This window comes from Lepidochelys kempii, chromosome 9, assembly GCF_965140285.1.
Source record: "Lepidochelys kempii isolate rLepKem1 chromosome 9, rLepKem1.hap1, whole genome shotgun sequence".
Classification (NCBI taxonomy): domain Eukaryota; kingdom Metazoa; phylum Chordata; order Testudines; family Cheloniidae; genus Lepidochelys; species Lepidochelys kempii.
In genome coordinates, this window is record NC_136388.1 from 100,180,993 (window position 1) to 100,196,750 (window position 15,758).

General features: G+C 46.3%; 1 protein-coding gene across 1 annotated transcript; it reads right to left on the minus strand.

The window, feature by feature from the left end:
- Positions 1–840: 840 nt before the first annotated feature.
- LOC140916766 (uncharacterized) lies at positions 841–14,231 on the minus strand. The gene is made up of 4 exons (XM_078854292.1): positions 13,872–14,231; positions 13,468–13,682; positions 12,288–12,370; positions 841–4,141 (listed from the first exon to the last, which is right to left on the minus strand). The coding sequence occupies exons 2-4, from the start codon at positions 13,598–13,600 to the stop codon at positions 4,043–4,045; spliced, it is 315 nt and encodes a 104-aa protein (XP_078710418.1). The 5' UTR covers positions 13,601–13,682; positions 13,872–14,231; the 3' UTR covers positions 841–4,042.
- Positions 14,232–15,758: the final 1,527 nt, after the last annotated feature.

A 15,758-nucleotide genomic window follows, 5' to 3' on the forward strand; every position in this document is an offset into this window, starting at 1 on the left:
TCATTTAGGCTCTTTTATGCACAGAAAACAGTCTCTAGTTAATTTAAAATCAGCTGCATATCACTGACTGAGGAGCTGGAAACCAGCAAGAGGAGAGAATCTGTCAGTTCACATCAGAATCCCAGTGTATACGAACGGGCATAGCCATTGATCTCCACTCAAGAGAAAGGTTCTAGGGAAATATTAGCTCTTCATCTCCCAGATGAACAGAAACTTAGGTTTGATTTCCTGCCTTTTATTCTCTTTAGAAATTTTTCTATCACTTTTGGAGACCTCCTGTTCCCAGCTTCCCCAAGCAATGAAGTAGTTTCTGTGCACAGGGCAGCTGTGCTGTCAAGATCACTTCTGAATTCAAATCCTGTATTGGGTCATTCACAGCACACCTCATGAATACAGCCAGCACTGGAGAATGGGAGGAAGAGGGGCATTTGTAATAGAGGGGGAAATGCCATAGCGAGATGTGGAGTAATTTTTTCCTATACAACTGACCTTAAGTGGAAGCATGGTTTAAATCGCTTCTCACCCCTACAGGGATCAGATTTCTGGGTCACAATGGACTCGCTTGTTAGCTAGCTGGTCTAACTGCTGCGAAATGGTCATTAACTTCTAAACCATGGTTGATTTAGATATGTATACATATTTATATTCTAAAACAAGGACACCTCAAGAAACTGGCCTATGAAGTTTTATCAGTTCATATATTCCATGAAGATTAAATTAGTCATGAAATATTATTTTATTTTAATTGGTTATTGCAGAAAGGTGCCGGACTGGCAACCCTGGAGGCTAGGCTGAAGTCTGTTCAAGCTAAGGTGACTCTGGGATACCAAGAAAGATATGTTCTTTAATCTTAGATTGCCTTTACTGCAGTGAATATCAGAAGACCAACACAGTCATGCTCTACCAAAAGGTAGGAATATAGCACACACAAAGACACGTTGCAAATGACCATAAAACAACAGAAATGTTAAATCCCAGATGAATCTCATTCACCTGGCTCCTCCAGCTTATAAATGGAATGACTTCCTCCCTGTATTATAGAATTATCTGCGGGAAGATGGGACAAGTGAAATGAACTGATTGAAAAAATGACCATATGGAAAACTTCTGTAATAGCAATGCAGCAAAAATTGAGCAATTGTTGAACTGCAGGAGTCACTTGTTCAAATAAATGGGATCTGGCCAGGCTCTGACCTTTAATCCTTCTCTTCCCCTTCCTAGCTTGTTGTGTCTGCTCTCCCCTATTGTCTATGTCTGTCCTCCCATCCCTTCTCTGCTCTGTCCACTGCCTTTCCTTTTACTCTCTCACTCCATCCCACAGGGCCTGTGCTCTTCTTTGGTCACTCTGGCTGAAATTTTCAATGCAGCCAGCGTTTCACTCTCTCTTTTCCTATCCACTTTCCCCACCCCCTTCTCTCCCTTTCTCATAGGGCTTGGGGAGATGCCATCCCTTGCCACCTTGCTCCTCCTATCTCTTTTCCACACACACCTCTTCCTCTCCTTCCTAAGGTGTTTGAGAGATCCCAGCCTCCTCCCCCCTGGCAGTGAGTACCTCTCTATCCCCTTTAAAAATAAATGGATAGACACTATTTAAAAGTGAATTGATTTCTCAGGTTTGTATACTCCATTATTTATCAAACCCAAGACACTGGTGGGAAAGGATCAGACATTCATATTTACCGAGTCATGTGCATTTCTATGTGACTAAGATTGTTATATACTTTCCTTGAGTTCAAATTAAAATAGAGTCTTTTCTGCCCCTCTGCCCATCCACCCCTTCTCTCATTCTGATCTTATACACATATTAACTGAGAACAACAGAGCTTGAAGTGAACATGAAATCAAGCATAAACTACTGCTCCATCTCCCAAGTCTTATTAGAGGGCGATAACAGGTGCCGTTGCAATAGCAGTCTGAGTCTGGGTTATGGTTAAATGGTAACTCTGAAGGAGGCAGAAGTCTCCACAAACCACTGGCTTCACAGTGAGCTATTTCAATGTGGTGCAATGCAGAACACATCTGTACCCTTTCCTCCTGTTGTGTACTGACAGGTGTCTAGAGAAGCGCAGAGAATGATGCGTCCTGGCCTCACTGAATCTCTGGGGCGTCTAGGTAATGAAAAATGTTGGGAATGGGGAATATGGCCAATCATCCCTAGAATGTTTTCCTCTCTCTTACATTTCACTTTTATCTTTATAGTTCCTGGAAGGAAAATACATTAGAAAGTGGAAAGATGATGAACTGAGCAGACAAATGCATGTACAGATCAAATATATTTACAGCTGCCACTGGTTTGTCGTTAAGCATTGATTGATTCGCAGTGGTATTAAGAAGGCCCAGGCTCACATGTTGTCATGGTGTAGCCAGCATTATTTAGCTTTCACCCCACGGGACTTGCTTCTAGAAATTGGTTTGAGCCATCTTTGCTAATGGCAATTCCTTCCAAACTGTAGCAGCCACAACAAAGTGCAGACACTGTTTGCCTGTCACTTTATGGTATAGGGGAAGAGTCAGGATTTGCTCTGGGTGGAAGAGAGATGAAGGCATGCAAATATACAGGATGAGATCTACAGGAGTTTGATGAGAGAGATCTAATATCTCGGGGAAAATTCTGTCTTTTGGTTACCCTGTCCTCCCAAACAACCCCCTACCCCCTATTCTATCCACTTGTTGTATCCTATCTGACTGACACCTAGACTGTGAGCTCTCGGGGAGGGGCAGGGGGGAACTACTTTCTTTATTCCATGTCTGTACAGCATCTAGCACAATGGGGCCCTGATCCCTGGCTGCAGTTCTTGGATGTTACTATCATAAATAATAATGACAGGGCAGCGCCTCTCAACTGGGTGAGGTGGACAGGGGTCTTTATTTCTTTCTGGGGAGCAATAAAATGTGGGAAGACCACTCCATGCATGGTTCCCTCATTCTTCCTTTACTCTGCAGACACACCCACTGGAATTCCAGGAGGAGGCTCCCAGGGAGGAAATCTCAATGAGGATGGTGCTACAGAGATATTCCCTGATTGGACATGGGGCAAATCCTCAGAGATCTGTACCCAGCCCAAGGGGATCTGCAGAAGGCCAGAGCAGTGTTGCCAACTCTCATGATATCTACTGTTTTTTCTAAGGCTCCAGCTCCTGGAGTCATGTGAACTCAAATTTCATTTTTTAAAAGGTAAATTTCTGGCCCTCCTGGTTGCAGAGAAGAGCTTGAATAGTGACTCCTAGAGGCTCAGAAACCAGGAGGCATATATAAGAACCCCAATGTTGTTATTTAAAAAAACTCAGTATTTTAAAGCCAATTTCATCAGTTTTGGGGGCCTGACTCATGATTTTTGAACACTTGGGGTTGGCTGTTCTACTGGAGCCAACCAGATTGGGCCCTGCACCTTTGAACTGGTTCTAGTCTGAGCCCCACTGAAGACACAACACTGGAGACAGCCCCTCACCACAGCTGCAGCTAGGAGCACCAGGATGGGTATGAGCGGGAGTGAAGTAGAGGCGAGGGCTCAATGGGGGTCCTGGGATGGAATGTCTTTTCTGACCAAGTGCCCCAGGACCAGAGGGGACTGGCATCATACGGCCACATGGCCTGGTGAGGCTTCTCCCCATCCTCCCCAAGCACATTCCCCCTTGGGACTGGAGGATCTTGGGGGACAATACCATGGATCTCAGGGAGGAAGGGGAGAGACAGGGCCCTGTTGCTAAATAGATATTTCATCTCTGTAGGGCACCTTGATCTGTGAGTCTCTCATGATTAACCTGGTGCTTTAGGACTGGCTGTGGATTGCATCTGCTGGAGTATTCTAAGAGGGGGAAGTTGCTTTTCTAGTGTTCTGCTTGTCTTATAACCCTCTGGGAGAGCTATGTTCCTTCAATATTGGCCCCAAGAGTAAATCATATTAAAACATCAATTGAATAGAAAACGAAAGCACTCTGGCAGTATGAGTACTGGGGGAATAGATTGAGATAGGGAGCATTGAAACCTTGTCTAAGTGTATGTTACTGGCCCATTCAAATGTATCACAACGCAACAATGGGCCCTATTGCTTGCAGGTGGAGAAAGTCATATTATTTGGAGCCAAAATGCCAGCAAAACCTTTCACGTTCCCATTGTCTTCAGGAGAGTATTTGCTGATGATCTGAAAGGAAAACAAAACTGTCACCATATTTAGAGCTGTGTAAACCCAATAGATAAATATATACATTTGCCAGTTTGTAATGAGACAAACTAAAGAGACAGAGCAGTCCATTTGGTATAAAGATATTCAGTTATTTCAGCTAAAATTACTTAGGGACAGCAGCACATAAATGAGATACCAACATTTGATTTTAATGACTTTCCACCTTGCTGCAGGCTAAAATTCAGTTAAAATTCAGATTTGCTATGTTAAAGTGCAATTCTCCCCTCCCCATCCCGCAGGAGCTGCATAATAAAGAGAAAATGGCATCCACAACACCTGCCTAGAATTCTGAAAGTCAACAACAACCTCAAAGTGTGGGAGTTGCAGTTGTGCAACAGGAGTAATTTATCTTTTCAGGCCTCCTTGCCAATAATATGGGACATCAACGCAACATTTTTGCAGAGTCAGAAATTTGTGTTTTTAAACCCTAGGCTTCTTGATGAAAAAACATTGGAAATTTCCCAATTATTTTTCTCCCTCCTAAAAGGACAATTGATTATTTTAAACGTGAGCTGTGAACCACCAAGTGCGGTGGGTCGAAACAGGCTCAGCAATCCTTTGCATTCATAGAACACAGAGGGGTGTGAAAACGACAACAAAAATGGATAATGATAGATACATGTTTGACAAGCTGCAGCCAAGTCTAACAATTCTGTTGCCAGCAGGATCATCATGTCATGTAAAAATCAACACCCAAAACCACAGCTTGCTTACCCCTATAGATTTTACTAGTTTAATTTATGAAGTCACGAGTTACAGCAATTGCATCTGAATTTAGTAATACACAGTACTACCAACCCCAAACATCCAAAAATCATGAGTCAGACCTGCCACCCCCAAATCATGAGATTGGCTCGAATATCATGAGATTAAAAAAACATGGGACTTTTTATTTGCCTTCTGGTTTTTGAGTCTTTAGGTTTCACATTTTCAAACTTTTGTCTGCAACCCTGAGGGCTAGTAACTGATCTTTTCTTTTTAATGAAAGCAGAGATTTTCACAATCATATGATTCCAGGAGTTGGGGCTTTAAGAAAAACACCAAGTATTATGACACTTGTGATAAAATGTCAACAACAGCTGGCAACACTGCATAGCAAACATGGCAAAGAAAAATAAGGTACAATATGCAAGTGATTCCTTAAAATGGTAGCTTTGGTACTACAACTAAGGTGTCTGCCACAGAAATTCAGTGTGTTTGAATGCACTCTGTATAGGTTCAATTCAAATTTGAATACAAACTGCTATAGAAATGACTTGAAAAAATAAGATGAGTCACCCTAACATCAGATCAATAATAACAAGACAAAAATGTAGAGTGCGGTTTGTGCTGGGCAAGCCACAGTTATTAACATGGTGAATTTTTCTTTGCTTTTCTTATAAACAGGTTTATGCTGAGAAGAATAAACGCCGGAGTTCAGATGTCACCATGCATAAGTCTGTGCTGAAAACCCCTCCCCTAGGATTTCCTCCCACCCGTCTGAGCTTTCAGCGCACTTATTACAATGAGAGGGTACCTTCCATCCAGCCTTGTGTGGGCCTATGGGGGAAATGGAGCTAAGAGTTAGGTCAAAGAGGATCCTTCACACTGCTGAGAGCCCCTCTCCTGGGACTAGCTTTCCCGAAGTGGGCAAGAAGGGGACGGGTTCAGGTCCTCTCTGCAGGCTAGAGCAGGTCTAAGGGTCACTCTGACTTGTACCCTGTTGCAAAAGCTACAGAATGGCTGGGGCCTAAGACTGTCCTGGCCACATCTTCCTCCTCTGCCACTGGGCTGCTGTGGAGGTGGCAGAGAGAACACAGCTGCGGGAGGGCTGCATGTGGAGTCTGCAGAGCAGTGCTGCACTGGGCCCAATGTCTTAGTTCCTGCTAGGGCAGTGCATGTGAATGGTTAATTTAAGTCCATGGTAGGACACTGGGCACGGGTCTGGAGAAGGATCTAAGCAGAAGGTGAGCCATGAAGGCCAAGCTCTATGGGTAGAACTGAGTCTCTTTCACTGATAAAGTTCTCCATTTGGTGTTAGCAGAAAGCTGCTCTGTCATGTGACAATCATTTGGAAACACAGAGTAATGTGGGTCTGTAGCTACCTTCAAGGCAATAGGGCTGGGCAAAAAACAGGATGGAATTTCCCTCCAAATGAATTCCTATTTTTTCCCATTGAAATTCAAAAAATGTTACCTACAGCGTCTCTTTTTCTTTCTCTGTCCTACTACTGAGATTAGATTTGTTTCTAAGGTTATATCTACACTATGAGCTAGGGGAGTGATTCCCCTGCTTGTGTACATGTATTTGTGCTATTTCTCATTGAGCTAGTGCTAATATAAATAGCAGTATTGCCATGGTAGCATGGCTAACGGCCGCACAGCTGAGCCACACCAAGTACATTCCCACTACACAACATTGCCTCTGCTAATTCTTATAATTGTGAAGTCTGCTCAGTTCTTTTGAAAAACTAATACAGCTGCAGCACAGCTAGTTGGGCTTTCTCGGCCCCCGTTTCTATTAGTTCTCAAAGGGATTTTAGAAACATTTGTTCCATATTTGAAAACTGCTGTTGTCCAGACAAACTGAAGAACAATCTAATAGGCTCTGGCATACTACCCATTTTACCGCTAATTGCAAATGTCAGGTATTTCTGCATTTCATGTGCCGTAACAACAGGATTTCACTGTGCCACACATCTCATTATTTAAAAACAATATTTTAAAAAGACACCAGGGCACTGCAGCTGCAATCAGTTCTAAGTAATGAGCTTCTAAAGTGATTGACCTGTTCCACCTCAGTGTTTAATGTGTTGTGTATCACTTATAATTACTGTGCTAACAGCGATGGCCAATGCTTTACAACCCTCACCCTGTGCTAATTCATTTTCTCTCTTTCATAGGAGTGTCACAGAGAGCTGGGATTTTCAGCCAAAACTCATAGTATTGTGAATCTTAAAATTCAAGTGTAAATTCATATCTAGAAATGAGACAAGCAAGGATTTTTAGAGGCAAGCTTATACACGGCCATTCCTTGTACCTTCAGACATAGCTAACAAAGTGGTATTCCCAAGAATAACATCTTAATAGTTTTACACATACTGATGCGCATTGGGCACTGCTGTAGTGAAATCCTCAGGGATACAATGCCACCAGCCTTGTCCCCTAAAACTAACATATAGACAAACTGCAAGGCTCACCAGTTTGGGGGCTCCCTGGTAGGTAGGGTATTCAGTGATGGTGTATAGACTTGTCACGTAAGAGTATCTCCCATTTGGAAATTGATCTCCATTACCATATATCCATGTACAGGGCCAGATTGTGATGCCTTTACCTACGTTGAGCAGCATTTTTCCTGACTTCAGTGGAAATGCTTGTGGGGAAAGGTGCTATTCAACATGAGTACAGATTGCACAGCCTAGCCCACAGAAATTTTATATTCAGACATGTTATAATGCAAATCGACATGTCTTATTGGTTTGTGTTACTGTCTTTGTTACAATATATGAACATCTGATGCATTGCTTCAATGACCAGCCATCCCTAACTAAAATATTCCTGGGCTGGTGGGAGCGGGGAGAAAGTAGCATTTTCCTTGCATTGGCTGGTACAACAAGGATGATTTTTTATCATGTTACAGTTTTAAAAATTAGGTGACAGAAGAAAACAAGCACGTAGGATGTCGTGAGAGAGACCATTCAACAAGACACTTGTTTAGAGGGGTGTGTCTTTTTGGTGACTCTTTTATGGTTGCTTCAGTTCACACCATGCTGAGTCTAAGGATTTTAATTATCTTACAAGTGATCACTCTCATTACAGTGTGTATGGTAACACCCATTGTTTCATGTTCTCTGTGTATATAAATCTCCCCACTGTATTTTCCACTGAATGCATCCGATGAAGTGAGCTGTAGCTTATGAAAGCTTATGCTCAAATAAATTTGTTAGTCTCTAAGGTGCCAAAAGTACTCCTTTTCTTTTTTGCAAATACAGACTAACATGGCTGCTACTCTGAAAATTATCTTACTGTAACTTCAGGGAATTTTTGACTGGCTTCCTCATTTTAAAAAAAATCCTTCTTTTAAAAGTTTAGGGGTTTGGTTTTTTTGGTATATCTAATTCTGTCCCTACGGATATTCAATTCAATTCAATTGTTTGTAATTACTGTTACTCAGTGGCTCAAGTATAGTTATTTCTTGAACAAATTCCTGTGTGTTAGGACTATCTCTAGAATATTCCCTCTCCTTTGTGGCTTGGAACAGGGAATCAACATCGAAGGGGTGTATTTCTAATGGGGTCCTGCAGGGATCGGTTCTTGGCCCTATAATATTTAACATTTTTATTAGCAACCTGGAAAAAACATAAAATCATCACTGTTAAAGTTTACAGGGGACACAAAAACTGGAGGAGTGGTACACAGTGAAGAGGACAGGTGACTGATACATAGCAATCTGGTTCACTTGCTAAGCTGGGTGCAAGCAAACAATATGCATTTTAATATTGCTAAATGTAAATGTATACATCTAGGAGCAGAGAATGTAGGCTATGCTTACAGGATGGGGTACTCTATCCTGGGAAGCAGTGATTCTGAACAAGATTTGGGGAGTGTGGGGGGGATCATCAGCTGAACAGGAGATCTCAGTATGGGATCAGCTAATTCTCTGTAACAGGTGCGAATCTGTGAGCTTAATATGTGCTATATTGCTCTTAGGACGATCATGATGAGGTACTGCTTAGTGTCCTGCAGGATGTGCAGATCTTCATACTTTCTGCTAAAGCTTTGCCCTTAGAGCACGCATAATAAATATTCTCATTTTGTCCCCATGATCAGCTGTAAGATTAATTCAATCTAAGGATGCATAAACAGGGGAATCTTGCATAGAAGGAGAGAGATTATTTTACCTCTGTATTTGGCATTAGGGCAATCACTAATGGAATCTATTTAGTTTAACAAAAAGGTTAATGGGCAACTTGATTGCAGTCTGTAAGTACCTATGTGGGGAACAAAAATTTGATAGTGGACTCTTCAATCTAGCAGACAAAGTAATAACAAGATCTAATGGCTGGTAATTGAAGGTAGACAAATTCAGACTGAAAATAAGGTTTAATTTTTTAAGTGAGAATAATTAACCATTGGAATGGCTTAACAAGGGTCTTGATGGATTCTCAATCACTGACAATTTTTAAATCATGATTGGATGTATTTCTAAAAGATTTGCTTTAGGAATTATTTTGGGGGGGGAAGTTCTGTGGCCTGTAGTATACAGGAGGTCAGACTAGATGATCACAGTGGTTCTTTCTGGCCTTGGAATCTATAATGTATTTATAGTCTTATAACTTGGAATTTGTATCCATACAGATTCTACTGTAATGCGCAACTCATTATATTCTACTGATGCAATGTATATATTGCAGTAGCTCAGTGATGACTAAAGCAGGTTTTAGGATAGCTTGTTTATTTATCTCTCAACAAGAAATGACTTACCAAGTAAACACTATACTGATGCTACTGCAATCTAGCCTGACTGTACTCACTGTCTCATTCTCTGTAATGGGTTCCTGCCTCTGACTGTGAGAGAGTCTGTGAGTTTAATATGTGCTATATTGTTCTTAGGATGATCATGATGAAGCACTGCTTAGTATCCTGCAGGAAGTGTGGAACTTCATACCTCCTGCTAAAGCTTTGCCCAGAGCACACATAATGAATATTCTCTTATTGTCCCCATGATCAGGTTTATGAGCGGTATGGGGCATATTAAGGTTCTTCATTATTGGATCAGCCAGAACTGATGGATGGGAAACTCCTAAAGCATTGATATTTACTATATTTGGTTCACTTGGAGCCATCGATCTGTTCTTGTTTGGAGCTGGATTTGGTAACGTATTTCCTGGCAGTAATCAATTATTTTATATTCAGTATGATACTTAATTGTGAGTAAACCAAAAGACAGATTGCTTGGATATAAGAACTATTGATTGCCAGCAGAAGGCACACTTATCAGCTAACTTTCTGAAGAACAGGAATATGAAGCTACTCTTCCGTATTGCTCTGATGACACTGGGAAAATGACAAATAGCTCTTCTACTCAAGCATGAATGGATGGTATTGAAGCAAACTTGCCACATCTTGAGTCAAATTCTACTTGCCTCATTCACATGAGCAGGGACATAGAAATCAATGGGAATACTTGAATAAGGCAAGCAGGGTCTGGTTCTTTATCAGTGCTTTATGATTTTAAAAGTCATAGGTAGCAATATTTTTATCCTGCTTAGATACTATGGTGATAGATGATTTACTAATACTGATAAATAATCTGTTTCCAGTACTCTTAGTGCACAAGGGAAAACAAGAGACCATGCATCACCTCCTTCTGTATGGAAAGAAATGTCCACAAAGAGCTACCAGTGATGCCCAAACTATTCCTGTTACGCCTCCCCACTTACCAGTACTGGAATCTGTCTGTGCCCCCCCTCCATTATGGCACAGTTGGCTCAGCAGAAGAATTTGGGCCGAAGGTGAAGCTGGGGTTGGAACTGGGGATGGAGGAGGAGCTCAGGCTAGAGGTGGAACTGGCCTGGGGGTGGAGAGAGAAGGAGGGCAGAGCTGGGCTGGGGCCAGAGAGAGCTTTGGATGGGGTGGGAGCGGTGTAAGGGCCGGAATGGCGCTGCTACTGGGATCAGAGCTGGACTGGGGGTGGAGTGGAGTGTGGCTGGGAGCAGAGTTGGGAGGTGCTCCCTCCCTGCTCCCCGTGGGGACTGGCTCTGGCTCCCCTCCCCCGAACATTTCTCCATGACACTCTAGGGGGCATGCCCCATAATTTGGGGACCACTGAGCTAGATTGTGGCTTTGCTAAAAGCCCTGAGTAAAGGGCAGTGCAGAACCAGATTTTTGCCTCACTGAGCATTCCTAGTGTCCCCTTACACCAAGGGGAAATTATCTGCACCAGCCCTGTACCTGGCACAGATTCCTCCCTTTCCACTCTAGCTCAGCTGTATTGGTGGGTGCATTGGGGGAGAGGCTCTGCCCTCTTCTTGCCCATCTCTACTCACCTGCACAGAAAGGGCAACAGCAGCCCTATGGAAGGTTCTCCCCCACCCTACACTGCTACTGGCATTATGGATATGCCAAGGAGGTAAGGGATGCACCTTGTGCCCCTGCTCCCCTGAGCAAGTGTCTAGGCAGCATCATGCCTATGCCTATAATACCAGTTTTGTGCTTCAACAGGAAAAAGCCTTTTCAGGCATTTGAGCAACAGGATTAAAAAAAAATTAAATTATATTCCACATTCTCAAAGCTGACCAACAGTGATATGTGAAGGAGGAATATCATTTGTCACAGGGGAACAAAGGCATATAAGCGTGCAAGGCAGCATTGTCTAGCCAGTTGAACACAGAGTTTAGTGAGATGAAAATAGTTTTCTACCAGTGAAAGTAATTTTTTACAGAAGGCATTATAACCAGTCAACTAGAACAATAAGGTCTTCCTCTGAAGATAGCAATTAACTTATTATTTTAGCTGACTATTTGAACTTGTGCTCTGTGATCGAGAATGTGATCAGTTAATGAATCACACAACAGCCAAAACTTTCATTGCCATCAAACCAAAGCTCCGTTCATTCTGAATCTTGCTGTATGGACATTTTAGTAAAAGAGCCATTGATGGGACTGATGTTAAAAGAGCTATTGTAGTAGGATGCATATTTGAAACTGAGTACAGCAGTTAGCTGTTTGCATTGACATTTGTTGGAAGCATTGCCATGCTGTTTGCCATTTGAATAACAAAAACAATTTTTTTGATAATTTTTTGCCTAAGCGGAAAAAGACAGAGAAGGAGAAAAACATAGGGAAAGGGAGGATGAAGCAGCAAAGTTGACTTATAGTATCACATACAAAAATAAGATTTCCCATCTTCTTAAAATGTTCTTTTGGGAAAGTCTAAGTCTGGATACAAATTGATGCTCTATTAGTTAGTAACATTGCTAATACAGTGTATGGATGGATGCAATAAAGCAGGCTATAACTGAAATTTGTTGTAGGCGGGTAGTGGGGGTGGAGGAAGTGTTTCTAGGATCAGAAATACTTAAAATTAGTAACCTTTTATCAGAAAATATTTTTTTCGGTTTTTACCTGTTGACAAATAAGCAGCTGATTTCTTCCTTTAGAATGGTCTTCCTTTAGTTCAGTTGTTACTATGCCACGAATGTGTCCATCTATTCAACACAGAAGAGGGAGCATTAAGGTCCTGATCTTGTAGGCACTTATTTATATGCTTAACTTTAAACATCTGAGTACTCCCACTGACTGTAGCCATGTCAGTGCTTGTAAGATCAGCAATTTAAATTGTAGTATTCTTAATGAACCCTAAACATAATTATAGGTATCTGAGCTTTAATAAAGCATAGCTTCTCATTTAACAAAGCTTCTCGTTGCGCTTTGTAACAAGTAATATTGTAGTTTGACTTAAATCTGTTAAATTAAACCAGGTTCAGTTTACATCATGTATTGCTTAGGGCCTGGGGTGGTAGCTATGCTTTAATTTTGTTTTCTTGACTAAGTACTTAAATAGGAAATACTGTTATATTGAGAACATCATTGAATGGACCTGGTTCTCTCTCCAGCCCTTTGCATGGTCAATAATACCAGTGCATAGCATGTAATCCATTACCATTCTGATTAGGTCATGTTTTGTGCTCTGTATTCACTTAGCACTGCAGTAAAGGACTACAAAAGCTACAGAGCCACAGAGAATCATGTCCATATGGTAAACAGAGTCTCCTTTGCTGAAAATACACTGATGAGTCTAAAGGTGAAAAAGCAGGTAGAGGGAATGAGCAGTCTTTTGCATCCCTGAGATTGGAATTAAGACATGTAACAAAATGTCTAATTTTGTAGCCATTATGACAGCTGAATTGGTGGGGAAAATGTTAGCATTAAACTAGGTAAGGGACATACAGACTACCTCAGCTGTTATCTTTTCAGATTAATAATCAGGTATACCGGCAATTAAAAGGGGTAGCTCAGAAAGCAGGAGTATATTAGGGTGTGAATATAGTACTAGTGTGGATTCCAGCACATGCTGAAAATATCACATCTTATAATTTACTGGTTTGTGTATTGCAGAAGAACCTTATTGAGGATCCTGGCGTCATTATAATAGGCATTGTATAAACACATGCTTTCTTGTAAAGCATCACAGGTATGCATGGCACTTTACAGGACAGTAAAATACAAATGCTTGCACAGACTAGCTTGCACTATAAAGCCTGCCACATGGCCACAAAGAACTTGCTGCAGGATCAAGACTTACAGTTAGAAGTAACATGAGAGATAGAAGATAAGACAGTGAGAGGCCTGAGGAGGGTTGCCACAGGTTGAGGTTGTGGTACTCCTTGTAGAATGTGCATCGTAGCGGGCCCTTTTGTGTCACGGAGCGATTTCATTTCCCAACTCTTGGTACCTCACGTGGCTCGGCCCTGCTGCCCCTGGATGTTACTTGGGCACTACGTGCTGCAACAAGCAGATCTGCTGATGCAGACGGTAGGGCAGATGAAAATCCAGGGTGCAGTTAGGCCACATGCATGACCCTACATCCCTCTTCCTCCTTATACAGCCCTCATGTGAGGAAGCAAGTGACTCCCAGACAGGATGAGTCCGTATCACTGTCCCGTTACGAGGTGAACTCTGAGGCCCAGAGTGATCAAGGGCGATTACCTCAACATGGTGACACCAGCATGGGTTTCCCTAGTCTACCAAGGCCTATGTGAGTCATCCCATGGAGTCTGTGACTGAGCTGGGGACCAGCAGTACCAACGCTCTGGGGAGCGGATGCCCCCCCATAGCCCCAAGTCTTGGGAGTCCCACCATGAGGAGACAGAGATGTTGGTACCAGCATGACTGGGGAGGAGGGAGTCGCAAGTGTGACCCCTCTGCCCGGCCAACCCCAGCACTGCACCCATTGTCTCACCATGCATGAGTGCCTAAGGGCCAGCCGGAGGATACATGGCTTTTGGATATTTAGGGTTGGCCAAACAGGTGGGGAATTGCACCTGCCCGCCCCCTCCAGAGCCCCAGGGGCCCCGGCTCAGGCTCGCCCCCCCCACCCCCCGAGCTCCAGCCCAGGGGCCCCGCCTCAGGCTCGCCCCCCCCACCCCCCGAGCTCCAGCCCAGGGGCCCCGCCTCAGGCTCGCCCCCCCCCACCCCCCGAGCTCCAGCCCAGGGGCCCCGCCTCAGGCTCGCCCCCCCCCACCCCCCGAGCTCCAGCCCAGGGGCCCCGCCTCAGGCTCGCCCCCCCGAGCTCCAGCCCAGGGGCCCCGCCTCAGGCTCGCCCCCCCGAGCTCCAGCCCAGGGGCCCCGCCTCAGGCTCGCCCCCCCGAGCTCCAGCCCAGGGGCCCCGCCTCAGGCTCGCCCCCCCGAGCTCCAGCCCAGGGGCCCCGCCTCAGGCTCGCCCCCCCGAGCTCCAGCCCAGGGGCCCCGCCTCAGGCTCGCCCCCCCGAGCTCCAGCCCAGGGGCCCCGCCTCAGGCTCGCCCCCCCGAGCTCCAGCCCAGGGGCCCCGCCTCAGGCTCGCCCCCCCGAGCTCCAGCCCAGGGGCCCCGCCTCAGGCTCGCCCCCCCGAGCTCCAGCCCAGGGGCCCCGCCTCAGGCTCGCCCCCCCGAGCTCCAGCCCAGGGGCCCCGCCTCAGGCTCGCCCCCCCGAGCTCCAGCCCAGGGGCCCCGCCTCAGGCTCGCCCCCCCGAGCTCCAGCCCAGGGGCCCCGCCTCAGGCTCGCCCCCCCCGAGCTCCAGCCCAGGGGCCCCGCCTCAGGCTCGCCCCCCCGAGCTCCAGCCCAGGGGCCCCGCCTCAGGCTCGCCCCCCCGAGCTCCAGCCCAGGGGCCCCGCCTCAGGCTCGCCCCCCCGAGCTCCAGCCCAGGGGCCCCGCCTCAGGCTCGCCCCCCCCCCACCCCCCCGAGCTCCAGCCCAGGGGCCCCGCCTCAGGCTCGCCCCCCCCCCACCCCCCGAGCTCCAGCCCAGGGGCCCCGCCTCAGGCTCGCCCCCCCCCACCCCCCGAGCTCCAGCCCAGGGGCCCCGCCTCAGGCTCGCCCCCCCCCCCACCCCCCGAGCTCCAGCCCAGGGGCCCCGCCTCAGGCTCGCCCCCCCCCCACCCCCCGAGCTCCAGCCCAGGGGCCCCGCCTCAGGCTCGCCCCCCCCCCACCCCCCGAGCTCCAGCCCAGGGGCCCCGCCTCAGGCTCGCCCCCCCCCCACCCCCCGAGCTCCAGCCCAGGGGCCCCGCCTCAGGCTCGCCCCCCCCCCACCCCCCGAGCTCCAGCCCAGGGGCCCCGCCTCAGGCTCGCCCCCCCCCCACCCCCCGAGCTCCAGCCCAGGGGCCCCGCCTCAGGCTCGCCCCCCCCCACCCCCCGAGCTCCAGCCCAGGGGCCCCGCCTCAGGCTCGCCCCCCCCCACCCCCCGAGCTCCAGCCCAGGGGCCCCGCCTCAGGCTCGCCCCCCCCCCGAGCTCCAGCCCAGGCTCGCTCCATCCTAGTATCTCTCGCCCCCCCCCTTGCCCGTAACTGAAGCCCGGCGCCACGCGCAGGCGCAATAGCGCGCGCGGCCGCCATCTTGGCGG